Source organism: Ornithorhynchus anatinus, chromosome 17 (genome assembly GCF_004115215.2).
Source record: "Ornithorhynchus anatinus isolate Pmale09 chromosome 17, mOrnAna1.pri.v4, whole genome shotgun sequence".
In the NCBI taxonomy this organism is placed as follows: Eukaryota; Metazoa; Chordata; class Mammalia; order Monotremata; family Ornithorhynchidae; genus Ornithorhynchus; species Ornithorhynchus anatinus.
The window spans coordinates 33,595,250-33,612,373 of NC_041744.1; the positions used below are offsets into that span (position 1 = coordinate 33,595,250).

Genomic DNA, 17,124 nt, shown 5'->3' on the forward strand with positions numbered 1-17,124 from the left:
GGGTCCCAGATCACTTCAGCCGCAATGGGATCTGGAGCCTTGCCCGCTTACATTACTGGGCTGCAGGAGGATTTGGAAAACCAGTTTCCAGTCCGCTTTCAGTGGCTGCTTTACTCATCGTAATAAATAGGACCGTACTACTGTGATTTCATAAGCTCCGGCACTCTCCTCACCGTTTAGTACGGTGCTCTGCACCCAGTGAGCGCTCGCTAAAGAGAACCGACCCCTTGACCGACATTTCAGCTGTTACATCCGGCGCTGGGTTGGTCTTGGTGATCCGAACTCATTCCCGCTCCCCTTCTAAAAACATCAGCACCCTCTCTTCTTCCCACCCTCTGATAGCTCTTTCCCCTCTTCCCTCACACACGATCCGCATCTCCAAAAAATCCAACCTACTCTGGAGTCTTCTGAACCATCTCCTATTCGAACTCCTCGAGTGGGCTGTAGACGCCCCCCGCCGCCCCTCTAGATCGTGAGCTCTTTGTGGGCAGGGAATGTGCCCGTCTGTTGATGTACTGCACTCTCCCAAGCGCTCAGTACTGTGGCTTGCACACAGTGAGCACCCGATAAATACGGCCGAATGACCGAAGGCCTCCACCTCCTCTCCAACTCCCTTCTCGACCCTTTACAATTCCGTTTCCTCGAGACGGCGTGCTCTAAGGTGGCCAGTGACTTCCTTCTTGCCAAATGGAGGGATGGCGTGCGCTACCCCTAAAATTCTTCCGAGCGCTTATTATTCCGAGTCGGCGTTCAGCATATACGATCAACTGACCGCTGGCAGGCTTAACGTTGACGTAGCGTTTCGGATTTTGCTATAATTCTGCAGGGAACCATCCCCCGGACTGAGCCCTGATTTCCTCTTCTCCCGCTCCCTCCCGTGTCGCCTTGGACCGTGGATCTGCTTCCTTTATTCACCCCCTCCCTCAGCCCCACAGCACTTATGTACAGATCTGTAATTTATTTCAATTTGTATTTTATTCCGGGGGCTGTCCCCCGGCCCCCCCGCCCCCGGACTGTAAGTTTGTTGGGGGCGGAGAACGTGTTCTGCACACAGTAAGCGCTCAATAAATACGACCGACAGTCAACTGCGGCGGCGACTCCCGATGTGAGTGTTTGCTTTCCTTCTCCAGATCTTAAAAGTAGACCCTAAACTCCTTACGGGCGGGGATGGCCTCTACCAACTCTCCTGTGCTGTATTTTCCCGAGCGCTTAGTACACTGCTCTGCACACAAGAAGTACCAGACACCACTGACTGAGTAAATATCAAACTCGCTTTAGACTGGAAATTAACGGACCTGCAAACAAAGAAATTCTATTGCTCTGAGCACTCCCCGAGGCCGGTTTTAAACAAAATACGTACGTCAGCCTGGCCGCCTGATTCTGGGCTTCTAATAATAAGATGGCATTGGTTAAGCGCTTCCTATGTGCCAAGCACTGTTCTAAGCGCTGGGGGAGATACAAGGTCATCAGGGTGTGCCACGTGGGGTTCACAGTCTCAATCCCCATTTTACAGGTGAGGGAACAGAGGCCCGGAGAAGTGAAGCGACTTGCCCAAAGTCACACAGCTGACGAGTTACGGAGGTGGGATTAGAACCTACAACATCTGACTCCCAAGCCCGGACTCTTTCCACTGAGCCAAGCTGCTTCTAATAGTCATTATCTTACTTTGTACAGTGCTCTGCACAGAGTAACAGTGATCACCTGTGCTGTACTCTCCCCTGCGCTCAGTACAGTGCTCTGCACACAGTAAGCGCTCAATCGATACAACTGAATGAACACGACTGGTTAATAATAATAATGTTGGTATTTGATAAGCGCTTACTATGTGCAGAGCGCTGTTCTAAGCGCTGGGGGAGACAAAGGCTAATCAGGCTGTCCCACTTGAGGCTCATCCCCATTTTAATCCCTATTTTACAGATGAATGGGGATGAACGGGGATTGGTGGATGACTGTACTCTCCCGACCGTTTAGTCCAGTGCTCTGCACATCGACAGCTCGATAAATTCTTTCAATCGCATTTATCGAGCGCTTAGTATGTGCAGAGCCCTGGACTAAGGGCTTAGAATGTACAATTCGGCAACAGATAGAGACAATCCCTGCCCAACGACGAGCTCAGAGTGTAGAATTCGACTGCTTGATGACTGTGGCCTCCCTGGCGTTCAGTCCAGTGCTCCGCAGAGAGTCAGCGGTCAATAAATATTGAAATAACTGACTGTGACAGGCCGAGGCTTCTCCCCCACGCAGATCCTCGGCCAGAAAAACGAAACGAGTCCAGAGTCGTCTTCTCCTCCCTCATTCAATCGTATTTATTGAGCGCCCGCTGTGTGCAGAGCACTGTACTGAGCGCTCGGAAAGTACAATTCGGCAACGGATTCATTCCATCGTATTTACTGGGCCCCTACTGTGTGCAGAGCACTGTTCTGAGCGCTTGGAAAGTACAGTTCGGCAACGGATTCATTCGATCGTATTTACTGGGCCCTACCTGTGTGCAGAGCACTGTACTAAACCCCTGGAAAGTACAATTCGGCAACGGATTCATTCGATAGTATTTACTGTGTGCAGAGCACTGTTTTAAGCGCTTGGAAATCCAATTCGGCAACAGATTCATTCAATGCCAGTGCTTAGCACAGTACTCGGCATATAGGATGCGCTTAACAGATACCATTATTATTATTATTTGCTGAGCGCTTACCGTGTGCCGAGCACTGTCCTAAGTGCTTGGAATGGACAACTGGGCAACAGATGGAGACCGTCCCTGCCCGGCGACAGGCTCACGGTCTGTGAGCCCCAAGGGGGCCCACCTGATGACCTTGTATCCCTCCCAGCGCTTAGCACAGTGCTTGGCACATAGGAAGTGCTTAACAAATGCCATCATTATTATTATTATGAGAAGGGAGACAGACAGCCAAGCAAAACAAGGGGTCAGGTATCAAAACCACGGCTCAGTGGCAAGAGCCCAGGCTGGGGAGTCAGAGGTCATGGGTTCGAATCCCGCCTCTGCCACTCGTCAGCAGTGTGACGGTGGGTGAGTCCCTTCCCTTCTCTGGGCCTCAGTGACCTCATCTGGAAAATGAGGATGACGACTGTGAGCCTCACGGGGGACCACCTGATTCCCCTCTACCGGCCCCAGCGCTTAGAACAGTGCTCTGCACAGAATAACCTCTTAAAGACCAACATGATTAGTATCGAGGTGAACAGAATCACAGATGTAGCCACAGCATGAATAAGATTCTATTCTCTTTATAGAATTCTTGATTCTATTTATTGCTATTGCCTTTGGTCTGTCCATCTCCCTCGACTAGACTGTGAGCCCGTCAATGGGCAGGGACTGGCTCTGTTTGCCCATCTGTCCATGCCAAGCGCTTAGTCCAGTGCTCTGCACCTAGTAAGCGCTCAATAAATGCTACTGAATGAACGAATGGGCAGGGATGGTCTCTGCTGCCCATTTGTCCATTCCAAGCGCTTAGTCCAGTGCTCTGCACCTAGTAAGCGCTCAATAAATGCTACTTAATGAATGAATGGGCAGGGATGGTCTCTGCTGCCCATTTGTCCATTCCAAGCGCTTAGTCCAGTACTCTGCACCTAGTAAGCGCTCAATAAGTACTATTGAATGAATGGGCAGGGATGGTCTCTAGCTGTTGCCGAAGTGTCCATTCCAAGCGATTAGTACAATGCTCTGCACACAGTAAGCGCTCAATAAATACTATTGAATGAATGGGCAGGGATGGTCTCTAGCTGTTGCCAAACTGTCCGTTCCAAGCGCTTAGTACAATGTTCTGCACCTAGTAAGCGCTCAATTAATGCTATTGAATGAACGAATGGGCAGGGATGGTCTCTGTTGCCCATTTGTCCATTCCAAGCTTTTAGTCCAGTGCTCTGCACCTAGTAAGCGCTCAATAACTACGATTGAATGAACGAATGGGCAGGGATGGTCTCTAGCTGCTGCCAAACTGTCCCTTCCAAGCGCTTAGTCCAGTGCTCTGCACCTAGCCAGCGCTCAATAAATGCTATTGAACGAATGAATAAGATAAAAAGAGTCATCAATAATCGACAGAAAGGTGTCCGTCCGGTGCCTTGGGGAGGGAGGGGGAGCAGAGGGAAAGGGAGGCTCAGTCTGGGAAGGCCTCCTGGAGGAGGGCAGCTCTCAGTGGGGGGGTCTGACCACCCCTTGCAGGATGCGCCGACCCCATCGCCCCTCCTCACCGGGCTCGGGCCTCCCTCCTCCTCCTCCTCCTCCTCCTCCTTCTTCTTTTTCTTCTTCTCCTTCCTTCCTTTCTTCCTTCCTCTTCTTCCTCCTTCCTCTTCTGCTCCTTTCCGCTACTGCTGCTGCGGCTCCTCCTCCTGCCGCTGGGGGGCGGAGCTGGGCAGGGGCCGGGGGCGGGGCCGGGGCTCGCGCCTGCGCAGTAGCCAGCGCCGCTCCCGACCCGGAAGCAAAAATCCGCCTCTGCGCGCGCCCTCCCCCGCCGCCCTCCGCGACCCTATCTCTTCTGCGCCTGCGCGGAGGGGGCGCGGCCCGACTGCTGCCGTGGCGCCCCCTGGCGGCCCGGAGAGCAACTCCCGCCCCTCGCCCTGCTTTGGGGTGGTGGTTTTTTAAAAAATAATAGTAATGATGATGGGCTCTGTTAAGCGCTCACCATGGGCCACGCACTGTTCCAAGCGATGAAATAATAATGATAATCTTTGTTAAGCGCTTACTAGAATAATAATAATGTCGGTCTTGGTTAAGCGCTTACTATGGGCCATGCACTGTTCTAAGCGCTGAAACAATAAGAATGATGATGATGGTTTTTGTTAAGCGCTTACTATGGGCCAAGCGCTATTCTAAACGCTGAAATAATAATAATAATAAAGTGATGGTCTTTGTTAAGCCCTTATTTAGCACCAAGCACTGTTTTAAAGCTGAAATAATAACGATGATAATGATGATGGAATTTGTTGAGCGCTTACTATGTGCCGAGCACTGTTCTAAACGCTGAAAAAATAATGATAATCATGGTATTTGTTAAGCGCTTTCTATGTGTCAAGCACTATTCTAAACGCTGAAATAATAATAATAATAAAATGATGGTCTTTGTTAAGCGCTTACTATGTGCCGAGTACTGTTGTAACGCTGAAAAATGATAATAATGGTATTTGTTAAACGCTTACTATGTGCCGTGCACTGTTCTAAACGCTGAAAAAATAATAATAATAATGGTCTTTGTTAAGCCCTTATTTTGTACCACGCACTGTTCTAAACGCTGAAATAATAATAATGATAATGATGATGGAATTTATTAAGCGCTTACTATGTGCCGAGCACTGTTCTAACGCTGAAAAAATAATGATGAAAGCAATGGTATTTGCTAAGCGCTTACTATGTGCCGAGCACTGTTCTAACGCTGAAAAAATAATGATGATAACAATGGTATTTGTTAAGCGCCCACTATGTGCCAAGCACTGTTCTAAGCACTGAAATAATAATAATAATAAAATGGTGGTCCTTGTTAAGCGCTTACTACGTGCCGAGTACTGTTCTAAACGCTGAAATAATAATAACAATGGTATTTGTTAAGCACTTACTATGTGCCGAGCACTGTTCTAAGCGCTGAAATAATAATGATAAAATGATGGTCTTTGTTAAGTGCTTACTATGTGCCGAGTACTGTTCTAAACGCTGAAATAATAATGATGATAATGATGATGGAATTTGTTAAGCGCTTACTATGTGCCAAGTACTGTTCTAAAGGCTGAAATAGTAATAAAAATGATGGTATTTAAGTGCTTACTATGTGCCCAGCTCTTTTCTAAGCACTGAAATAATAATAATAATAATGGTACTTTTTAAGCACTTACAATGTGTCAAGCACTGTTCTAAGGACTGGGGTAGATATGAGGTAATCAGGTTTTCCCACAATGGGGCTCCCAGTCTTAATCCCCCTTTTGCAGATGAGGGAACCGAGGCACAAAGAAGTGAAGTGACTTGCTCAAGTGGCGGAGTCGGGACTAGAACCCAGGACCTCCTGCCTCCCAGGCCCGTGCTCCATCCACTCCACCATGCTGCTCCCACTGGAGCTGGACACCATTCACGTCCCACTTTGGAGCTCGCGGTCTTAATCCCCATTTTACAGACGAGGTGACTGAGGCCCGGAAAAGTGGACAAGTAGTAAGGCTGTTTTAACTCCTGGATGTGAGTAGCCGAATTTTTCATTAATTATGGAATAGAAAATCAAAATGGGTGGCATGGGGATGGGGGGAAAAAACCCTGAACCTGAGTTTACCACTTGAAATTAGAGATTTCTAAGATTGCGGAAATCAAGGAGGTGCCAGACTTCCATGGGAATATCACTCTCTCGTCATAGACAGTGCACCTTACTATTGGTGTTTCTGTTAATTAGTGGTATTGACTGAGCACTTACTCTGTGCAGAACACTGTACTAAGCGCTTAAGTAAAGCAGAGTTAGCAGACACATTCCCTGCCTATGAGTTTTCAGTCCGGAGATCAACTCTAGAGAAGCAGCCTGGCGTAGTGAACAAAGCCCAGGCCTGGGCTTCAGAAGGTTATGGATTCTAATTCCACCTTCACCACTTGTCTGCTGTGTGGTCTTGAGCTCATGTGCCTCAGTTACTCCATCTGTAAAAGGGGGATTGACACTGTGAGCCCCACAGGGACTGTAACCAACTCGATTTGCTTGTATCCACCCCGGGACTTAATACAGTGCCTGGCTCATAGTAAGCACTTAACCAATACCGTTATTATTATCATTATTAATAACTCCATGCAGTTCATTTATTAAATGTGATGCCTCCCCACGTAAAAGAAGGAACACTTTCTGATCATGCACATGTTCTTTTAGGTTTTTAATAAATCCACTTTAACAAGACAGCTTACTTGCGTCTGAATCCAGGTGACTTCAATTAAACCGACGCACAAGTATAATTGATTAGCTGGGAGGGCTGAGGCTCCGTAGAGCAGAGAGAACTGGCAACTGTAGAGAAAGGAAGGACGCATGTAAGTATTATTTAATTTCAGTTAAATGCTAAGGTTGAGGGGGTAAGAATATATTTGAGAGATGATAAAAGTTGAATAAATGAATTTAACCACCTGCTTGAAAAGAGTTAAAGAATTAAGGGGATAAAGAGCGTTCCCATTTTCAGAGGTATTTTTAACCTCTAACCACTCTAAATCCCCCGTACGAGCGGTTTTGCTTAGTTCCATGTATCTCTAGCTAAATGGGCCATGTTTCTTTTTCCATTCTTTTTATTTGGATTCGGTTGAGAGGGAGACTCACCACTGAGGTCTGTAATCATGTGGGGATTTTAAAATCTGAGATATCGTAGGAGGAAGCCGTTGAGTGCCATTTAAAATAAAAAAAAAAACCTCAGAAGCTTTATGTAATTTTCTCTTTTACTTTGTTCCCAAGCTTGCAGTTGAAACTGAACTAGAGAAACATTTTAGGAACTCTTTGTTATGCTCAGTTTTGGGACAGGGTTGCTCTTAAGAATTCAGCCTTTTATAAGAGGGGAAAATGCTTTCAATATTCAAAGGTACTGAGGGTAGGGTGGCGGGAGGCGGGGAAGCTGTGTCCCAGCTACTGATTTTTAACCAAGCTCAGGGGAATTATGTAGAGGCTCAGTTTCCTTAGGGTAAAAATGACTTTTGTGGACAGGGAATGTGTCTACCAACTCTGTTGTAGTCTTCCAAGGGCTCAGCACAGTGCTCTGCACACAATAAGTAATCACTAAATGCCCCATTTTCCTTGAAGTCCTAAGAATCAAACAGCGTTTCATGTTTATCCCATCTCTAGTCGAACATAAGCAAAGAATGTGTGGTTTTCAAACGTTGGATTGATTGCAATTCTTGAACTGATATTGTCCCTAGATTAGAAGGTCCCTTGAGCAACCTGAGATCTTGGAGAAATCCTTCCTCAACACTGAGTTTGAAGCACAGCAGTACTATGAACGTAAGTGGGTTCAAATGTATTTTTTTGGCGCGTCAAGCCGGGTCGACGGACTTGGAATTCCTTGCCCATCCCGGTCCGCTAAAACCTGGACGTCTTGACCTCGAGAGGCTAACGTCGCCCCACTGCCACACACAAACACCAAGAGGAGTTGCTCACCTGGCAGGTGTCCTCCACACATTTCCTTCATCCTGCTGTGCAAATAATAGCAATTGCGGTGTTTGTAAAGGGCTCACCGTGGGCCAAGCCCTGTACTAAGCGCCGGGGAAGAAGATACAAGTCAATCGGGTCAGACACAAGTCCCTGTCCCACATGGAGGATTTCTAGTCTAAGAGGGAGGACACGTGTTTAATTCCCATTTTGAAGGAGAGGAAACTGAGACACAGAGAATCAGTCACTTGGTCAAAGTCTGTACACTGTGCTGTTTGGTCTTTAGGAATATCGGGCTCATTTATATGTTTGCCATTTGTGAATCTTTTTCTCCTAAATGTAGCCACATCCAGAGTGAAAAATGTGTATTTAAATTCCATGGAAGAGAATATGAAGTGAATCGGTCAATATTATATATATATTCTCTAGATCTAGATATATATTTTTATATATATCTAGAGAAGCAGTGTGGCTAAGTGGATAGAGTCAGAAGGTCCATGCGTTCTAATCCCGGCTCCATCACTTGTCTGCTGTGTGATCTTGACTTCTCTGGGCCTCAGTTCCCTCATCTGTAAAACGGGGGTTGAGAACGTGAGCCCCACATGCCACAGGGACCGTGTCCGCCCCGACTTGCCTGCGTCCACCCCAGCGCCTGGTTCGGTGCCTGGCATGGAGTAAGGACTTCGGAAACACCACGGTTACCGTGGTGGTGGTTAGATACAGATATCTGTTTGCGGGGGTGGAGGGTCGTCTTTTCAAACAGTGACAGTTTTATCCTCCTGGGTTTCCAGTGGCTACCGGTGGAAGAGAGCCTGAGCTTCCAAGCGTTCTTCCGGCACTCGGCTCAGATGGAGGACCTGAAGTACGAATTCAATGCGAGCGGCGAGCTGCGACACATCGAGACCCAGGGGCCTTACGTCTTCAACTATTATAAAAACGCCCTCGAGAGGAACAGCCGCCGCCACCGGGCCTTGGGCCGCTTGCTCGAACGGTACGTCTACGCGCTGCTGGAGCGGGTCTGCCGGCTGAAGAGAGTGTACATTCCGACGGACGCCTCCGCCAGGGAGCCGAGGAGCTGCTTTTTCATGAGCGAGGAGGCTCCGACTAACCCCACGCTCCTCGTCCTCCTTCAGGACCGGGGGATCCTCCGAGCCGGGCAGTGGGGTCAGAGGACCGTCATCCACGACGGCCTGCGACACGGAACCCAGATAACCTGCATCCGGATGGCCTTCCACTGGCACTGGGATGTCGTCGTCCTAAACCCCAACGATAATTTCTCGGACCTCAAGTTGGAAGAAGAGCGGGACGGCCTCCCGGCTCCCCCCGGGCCGTCGTCCCCCTCGGGGGTTCCCGGGGCCGGGACGCCGGACGGCTCCCGGTGCCTCCCCAAGAGGTGCAGCGGCACGCCCGAGGAACATACGACTTACATTTGGGACCATTTCATATCGAAGAGCGCGGCCAGGGACGTAGCCTTCGTCTGCCACGGCTACGGGGGCTTAGTCTTCGTGGAGCTGCTGAGTCGGAGAAGGGGGGAAGTGATGGGCAAGGTGTTTGCCGTGGCCCTGGTTGATTCCGGCCACCACGTCGGACACCAGCTGGGAAGAGACGAGCTTCTGTCGGCCTGGATAAAGCAGCACTGCCGGGAGTGGGTGACGAGCCCCAAGCGCCTCGATAAGCCTGCGGGTTCCGTTTTGAAAGCCGACTGTCCTACGGTCTCCGCGGGGACGGAAAAGCCCGGCTTAGCCCTTTCTTGCAGTCTCCGGTCCATTTTCAAATTCTTTAAAACGGCTTTAAAAGCCAAGACGGTTGTCTTCTCTCGCGCACCGATTGTAACTCGGAGTTCCACGAAAAGAAAGTTATAAAAGCATCAGAGGTATTCCACACCTCCACCCCCCCCCCCCCCCCCTGGGTCCCCTTCTTCTTCCATTCCCTTAATCCCTGCTCTACAGCTTCCAGCGCTATCAGATCGTGGGCCCTGACCCGAATTGCTCACTGGCTGTTTCATCTTTATTTTGTTTGCTTCCAATACCTCGACTCGCATTTGGCTTTTTGGAAGGGCGAGGAATTCAAGAAATTCTGAATACCTCAGTTCACTGATTCATATGGAGGAAAAAATTTCCAACTTGGTGGAAGGGTTCGCTTTGGTTAGGCCTTTTTACCCCCAGCCCAGGGAAGTTATTTTTTATTATTATTAATTAGATGATGAATTTCCACCACTTATTTCAAACTCAGAATTTCTGTAAAGTGACATGTTATGACTTCAGCCTTGATGTGGGCCAAAAATTAAACCGAAGGAAAAACGACGACGTTTCCTTTCGTTTTCTACTTACGGTAAGCTCTCTGGGGCCAGGGATCGTGTCTACCAACTCCGTAGTATTGTATTCTCTCAAGGGCTTAGTACAGTGTTCTGCACATCGCTTGACCAAAGGGCAGGCCCAGCTGTAGAAGGCTGTGCAGGTCGGGGAGCTGGAGGGAGGGTCTTCCCCTTTTCAGGGAGCTCTAAACACGGTGGGCAAATAGGGGGCGGAAGACAATTTCGGCTTTCTAGATATTCTCACGGAATCACAGGAGTCTACATCGTGACATAAATGAAAGCCGACAGTCGCCAAGTCACTGCCCAGCCACGCGTCAAACCCAGGGTGAAGTGATGAAAAAGATTTTAGGGTTCTGTTTCGGGAATCGGACCGAACTTCCCTCTGCGGTCCAGGTTGTTTTTGTGAAGTGCTTTTTGGCCCACTTCTCTCCACGCCTCAATCTGCACTGGCTGGCTAGTCCTCGTCACGTCAAGCCAAACGTCCCGGCCATTGGTCCGCAATCACCTCTCTCCTTCCTACTCATCCGCTCTCTTCCCCCTCCCCGACCAGTTCAACTCAAAGCCTTGACCCCTCTTAAATAAACCCATTTACACCGGCACATTCTCCTCTCTCCCGCAATGGACCTTTTGCTCACACCCTAAATCCTGGCTAGAACCCCCTCCCTCTTCACCTCAGATTACTGTTCTCCCCATCTTGAAAGTCCTGCCGAAACCACATCTCCGCCCCGAGGCCTTTCTTGACTGATCTCTAATCTTGGAACTTTACGTCTCCCCCAACTGCCATTTCATCGGTGCTGCGCCGAAACACTTGGGTAATCAATCAGTCGTCAGTCAATCAATGCTATTTATTGAGTGCTTACTGTCTGCTGAGCACTGAACTAAGTACTTAACACTTTAGTCAGGTCCCTTCTCCCCACTCACGCCTTCCCATGGTATTTTGTAATAATAACTGTAGTACTGTTAAACAAAATTATGCTATTAAGTGCTTACTTTGGGCCGGGCACTGTACTAAGCTCTAGGGTGGACAGAAGGAAATCGGGATGGACACAGGCCGTGTCCCACATGGGGCTCCCAGTGAGACAGGGAGAGGCAGCTATTCTCATCCCCATTTTACAGATGAGGCAACTGCGACCAGAGAGGCTAAGCGATTTGCCCGAGGATCCAGGGCAAACGAGGGGTAGAGGGGGAGGACTAGAACTCAGCTCATCAGTGCTCTGCACCTAGTAGGCGCTTCACAAATAGCAACGTGATGATGATTATGACCTTGTCTCCCCCCCCAGCGCTTAGCACAGTGCTCGGCACATAGTAAGCGCTGAACGGCTGCCCTCGTGATGACGACTATTGGGTCCGCGGGCCCGCTGCGGCGCTCAGTACGGCGCCCGCCGCAGCGTAGACGCCCCGCTGGTGGGTGCGGGGCCCGAGGCCGGCACTGCGCAGGCGCGGGCGGCTGGTGATGGGCGGGAGCCGCGGCCAATGGGCGGCGAGCTTTTCCCCGCCCCGCCCCGCGGCCCCCCGGGGCTTCCCTTCCGGGGCGCAGGCCGCTTCACCCGGAAGTAGTTCCGCCCGGCGCCGCCGCGGCTTCCGGGTGGAGCGGGGGAGTCCGCCGGGTCCTCCCGCCCCCCCCCCCCGCTTGCTCAGGGGGCGCCCACTGTGCGCGCAGCGCTGGGCTCAGCGCTGGGCAGGGGCAGCTGGGCGGCACGTGGAGGCCTCCCCCCGCCCGGCCTCCAACGGCGGAGACGGACAAGTCAGTCGCATCGAGATTCAGCCTAATATCGGTAGTGGTTATCAATAATGTGGGTATTTGTTAAGCGCTTCCTAGGGGCCGAGCCCTGTTCTAAGCGCTGGGGGAGACACAGGGGAATCAGGTGGTCCCCCGTGGGGCTCCCGGTCTTCATCCCCATTTTCCAGATGAGGGAACTGAGGCCCAGAGAAGTCAAGCGACTTGCCCACACAGCTGACACGTGGCAGAGCTGGGATTCGAACTCACGACCTCTGACTCCCAAGCCCGGGCTCTTTTTTCACTGAGCCGGTTGAGCGCTTACTCTGTGCCGCGCACTGCTCTAAGCGCTGGGCGGGGGGGGGGGACGGGACGACAAGGTCATAAGCAGCATGTGGGTGCTTGTTCGGCCCCTACGGTGTGCGGAGCACCGCTCCAAGCGCTGGGGGACATGCAGGGGCATCAGGCGGCCCCCCGTCAGGCTCCCGGTTATGTGTCCATTCCAAGCGCTTAGTCCGGTGCTCCGCACACAGTAAGCGCTCAGTAAATACGATTGAATGAATGAATGAGTGAATGAATGAATGAGTGAATGAATCATCATGTTGGTATCTGTCGAGCGCTTACTCTGTGCGAAGCGCTGGGGGAGACCCCGGGGTCAGCAGGTCGTCCCACGTGAGGCCCCCAGTCTTCATCCCCATTTGACAGAGGAGGGAACTGAGGCCCAGAGAGGTGAAGTGACTCGCCCGCAGTCACACAGCTGACGAGGGGCAGAGCCGGGATTCGAACCCACGACCTCTGACTCCCAAGCCCGGGCTCTTTCCACCGAGCCACGCTGCTTCTCCCTTTTCCCTCTGCTCCCCCTCTCCCCCCCCCCCCCCCCCTCCGCACCTCCCCTCAGCTAAACCCTCTTTTTGCCCCCTTTCCCTCTGCTCCTCCCCCTCTCCCTTCCCCTCAGCACTGTGCTGGTCCGCTCACTTGTATATATTTTCATTACCCTATTTATTCTGTTAATGAGATGTCCATCCCCTCGATTCTATTTATCGCTATTGCTTTTGTCCGTCCGTCTCCCCCGATTACACCGTAAGCCCACTGACGGGCAGGGATGGTCTCTAGCTGTTGCCAAATTGTCCATTCCAAGTGCTTAGTACAGTGCTCTGCACCTAGTGAGCGCTCGATAGGTACTATTGAATGAATGAATTTATTAAGTGCTGGCCGTGTGCAGGGCACCGTACTGAGCTCCGGGGAGAGGACGAGAGATGCGAGGACGAGAGACGCCCCGAGGAGGAGAGGGACGTTTATTTACCCGGACGGCGGCGAGAGCGGCCAGGCGCCGATGGGCACGGCCGGGTGGCGTGGCGAGGGTCGGTTTTGTCCCCGGACTGGCTTTTCAGCGTCTTCTCGTCTTCCAGGTGTCCGCTCGGACGACGACGCTTCCTACGAGATGAGCGCGCCTGTGGTCCTTTTGAGGCACTTGTCCCGAAGGCTCGGGGTGCCCTTCCCGGCGCCCGGAGGGAAAGGAAGGGTTTCGAATCTCCCGCCGCGGCCCCGGTACGGGTCCTCCCGGCCGCCGGTCCTCTGTCGTCCTCAGAAGGAGGAGACGGCGGCCCCGGCGGCCGCCGAGAGGCTGGATCTGGACGGGTGGAAGGAGGCGGTGAAACGCGACGGAGGAGAGGAGGTCCCCCGGACGGCGCCGGACGGCGCGGGGGACGACGAGGCGGTAGCCACCAGAGACTTCATCGAGATGTGGAGACTCCTGGGCAGAGAGGTGCCGGAACACATCAGCGAAGAGCAGTTCCAGACGGTCATGGAGTGTCCCTCCAAGACAGCCAAAAAGAAATATTTAAAGTTCCTGTTTATCAAGGAGAAGCTGAAAAGAGCCGACAGGGAGAGGAAGGAGAGGAGAAGGGCGGCGAGGGAGGAAGAGGCGGAGGGGGGCGAGAACACCGAGCACGAGGCGAAGAACACTTTCCTGCAGAGAATCTACCAGAAGGCCATGGAGGTCCAGTGGGGTTGGCGGGTGGCCCAGGCCATGACCTTCGGCCAGCCGCTGGTGTACGACATGGCTTACGAGCGCTTCATGACCCGGATCGAGCTGGAGAACGCCGTCAGTCAGCTCTTGGAAAGCGAAGGCTGGAACCGGAGAGCCGTCGACCCCTTCCACATCCACTTCTGCAACCTGCGGGCGGACGGCGCCTTCCGCCGAGAGCTGGTCAGGCGCTACGGCGGCAAGTGGGACCGGCTGCTGCTGACGGCTTCGGAGAAGTCCCCCGTCGACCTGTTCCCCCGGAGCGACCTCGTCTACCTGACGGCCGACTCGCCCAACGTGATGACCGCCTTCAGGCACGACCGGGTGTACGTCGTCGGGGCCCTGGTCGACAGGAACATACAGAAGGGGGTGTCGTTCGCCAACGCCAAACGGATGAACGTGGCCACCGAGCGGCTCCCTCTGGACCGCTATCTCGACTGGGATTCCGGCGGGAAGAATCTCACCTTGGACCAGGTGACGCGCATCCTGATGTCCGTGAAGGACAGCGGCAACTGGGAGGAAGCCCTGAAGTTCGTTCCTCGGAGGAAGCACAGCGGATTCGTCGACACCTCCGCCTATCCGCGGGAGTTTCTGAACGGTCTGAGGAAGCAGCGGTCGAGGGGGACCGAGACGTTCGTCAGGCCCTCGGCCGGGGCGCGAAACGGACGGCAGCGGTGACCGAGCGGAAGACCTCAAGGCTCGAGCGCGTGGCCGGACAAACCCGGCGCGGCCGTTCCCGCCGGGGACCGACCCGACCGTGGAGTCCAGTGACCGCTCCTGTCGTTACTAAAGAAATGCCGTCGGCGGGCGGGGCGGGCGGGGGGTGGAAGAGATCTCACGGTAACATGGGGCCGGGAGGGCGCGGAACCCAGCGCCGCCGCGTTGCCGTGTCGAGTGTTTCGTCCTTTGTTTTTTTATGTGGATCGAGCCCCTGGGTGGCCTCTGCCGGACCCTATTAAAGTTCGACTCCCTGGTACCTCGACCTGGGCGTTCGGCTCCGCTCTGCTTCTCACGCCTTCCTCCCCGAACAGCCGACGCGAGGGTCGGCCCCGGGGGTTGGGGGGACCGGAGCGTGGCCGTCGGCCTTACGGTTACCTTTCGATCAGCCTGGGGCGCGAGCGTTTCCCGTGTGCGGAGCGCCCAGCTGAGCGCTTGGGAGAGGACAGCGCGGTAGTAGAGTCGGTGGGAACGATTTCCGAAAGCCCGGAGCACGAATCAAAAATAGGAAGAGAGAAGGTGAGATAGGAAAGCATTCGTTCAATCGTATTGAGCGTTTAGTTTGTGCAGAGCACTGTACTAAGCGCTTGGGAGAGTACGATACACGTTCCGTGCCCACAGGGAGCTCACAAAGTAGGAGATAGGGTAGGAACTGGCGAGCTTCCTGGAAGCAGCGTGGCCTGACGGAGAGAAGACGGGCCTAGAAATCACCGGACTTGGGCGAAAGGAGACGAGAGGAACCAGAACGGAAACCCCGAGGGACCCTCACAGTCTGGGGTAAGAGGTGGGAGGAGAGCCAGTCCGTCCTATCTATTGAGCGCTTGGGAGTACAGTTCAGCAACAGATAGAGACGAGCCCTGCCCGCAACGGGCTCGCAGTCTAGAAGGGGGGGGGAGACAGACTTCAGAAGAAACAGGCATCAGTCGCATCATTATAAATAAAAAAAATCATTAATAAAAATAGAACGATAAATACCGGGGTATATATTAACAGAGGGCTGTGGCGAGGGGGGTAGAGCGAAGGGAGCGAGCGGGCGCGATGGGGAGGGGAGAGGGAGCAGAGGAGAAGGGGGGCTTGGTCTGGGAAGACCCCCTGGAGGAGGTGAGCCAGTTAAAGAGAATTAGCAGCCAGAGAGGACAGGAAAACACAAAAGAGGATGGCGTAGGTGAAGTCAAGAAGCCTTTCCAGGAGGAAGGAGCGGCGCTCCGTCCATTGTGTGCGCGCTCCCGTCCCTCCGGCTCCACTCGGGGAGTTGTGAGGTGGGCTGGGTGGACCGATGGGTTCAAGGAGCCCCCACGGATGGGCTGAAAATAACTCGGGACCTCTGCCTCTGGCGCGGAGAAGGACTGTGTGACTTAGCAAGTGATGACCGACGACTCTAGGAAGCTCCAGGGTCCACGGGAGGCAGGTCGAGCGCCGTCCCAATCCCATCGGAACGACGGGTGGCTCTCCGGACGGAAACGGAAGTTGTGACCGGGGCCCGGGGTGGTCCCGCGGGGCCAGAATTAGAATCCGGGGCCCCCGGCTCCCGGGCCCGTGCTCTTCCCGCTCGGCCTCCTCCCGTCGACCTCTGTAGGCCGGGAGCTCCGTTCGCGGCGAGGGACGCTGGGCCCTCCGGTCATCTTGTACCTACCCCGGCGCTTAGCCTAGTGTTAGCATATGGGGAGCGTCGAGCAAATGTCCTTCACAACAATAATTTCAATTATTATCACATTAATACTAGCACCTTATCATCATCGTAGTTATGATCCCATTCATTCATTCATTCATTCAATAATATTTATTGTGCGCTTACTCTGTGCAGAGCGCTGTATTGAACTCCAGCCCGCGTGGAGCGATGGGTCGCTTCTCTGGCACTGTGGCTCAGTGGTTAAGAGCCGGGGGCGGGGAGTCGGAGGTCGTGGGTTCTAATCCCGACCCCGTCGCCTGTCAGCTGGGTGACTTCACTTCAGCCAGTCCCTTCACTTCTCTGGGCCTCAGTTCCCTCCTCTGCAAAATGGGGATGAAGACTGTGAGCCCCACGGGGGACAAGTGTGGCTCAGTGGCAAGAGCCCGGGCTTGGGACTCAGAGGTCATGGGTTTGAATCCCGGCTCTGCCACTTGTCAGCTGGGTGACTGTGGGCAAGTCACTTAGCTTCTCTGTGCCTCAGTTCCCCCATCTATAAAATGGGGATTAAGACTGTGAGCCTCACGTGGGACAACCTGATTCCCCTGTATCTCCATCAGCGCTTAGAACAGTGCTCTGCACAGGGTAGGCGCT

General features: G+C 52.9%; 3 protein-coding genes across 5 annotated transcripts in view; 2 read left to right on the plus strand and 1 right to left on the minus strand.

Annotated features, from left to right (window-relative positions):
* SENP7 (SUMO specific peptidase 7) overlaps nucleotides 1-4,225 on the minus strand; it is a 59,879-nt gene extending 55,654 nt beyond the window's left edge. For both annotated transcript variants that reach the window (XM_039914473.1, XM_007657336.3), the window contains exon 1: nucleotides 4,204-4,225. The gene's annotated coding sequence lies outside the window, so the exon portion shown is untranslated. The remainder of the gene's footprint in view (nucleotides 1-4,203) is intronic.
* Nucleotides 4,226-6,004: 1,779 nt separating this feature from the next.
* Nucleotides 6,005-10,393, plus strand: LOC100089564 (putative protein FAM172B). 2 transcript variants are annotated; one of them, XM_001518888.5, is made up of 4 exons: nucleotides 6,005-6,169; nucleotides 6,837-6,991; nucleotides 7,867-7,943; nucleotides 8,882-10,393. In XM_001518888.5, exons 3-4 carry the CDS (start codon nucleotides 7,938-7,940, stop codon nucleotides 9,950-9,952), a joined length of 1,077 nt encoding a protein of 358 aa, XP_001518938.3. In that variant the 5' UTR covers nucleotides 6,005-6,169; nucleotides 6,837-6,991; nucleotides 7,867-7,937; the 3' UTR covers nucleotides 9,953-10,393. The 2 variants fall into 2 exon arrangements, with proteins under 2 accessions (XP_001518938.3, XP_016081086.2); XM_016225600.3 differs by having other exon boundaries at nucleotides 6,006-6,169; nucleotides 7,862-7,943.
* Nucleotides 10,394-11,857: 1,464 nt separating this feature from the next.
* On the plus strand, nucleotides 11,858-15,129 carry TRMT10C (tRNA methyltransferase 10C, mitochondrial RNase P subunit). Its single transcript, XM_029081830.1, has 2 exons — nucleotides 11,858-12,179; nucleotides 13,531-15,129. Exons 1-2 carry the CDS (start codon nucleotides 11,858-11,860, stop codon nucleotides 14,823-14,825), a joined length of 1,617 nt encoding a protein of 538 aa, XP_028937663.1. The 3' UTR covers nucleotides 14,826-15,129.
* Nucleotides 15,130-17,124: the final 1,995 nt, after the last annotated feature.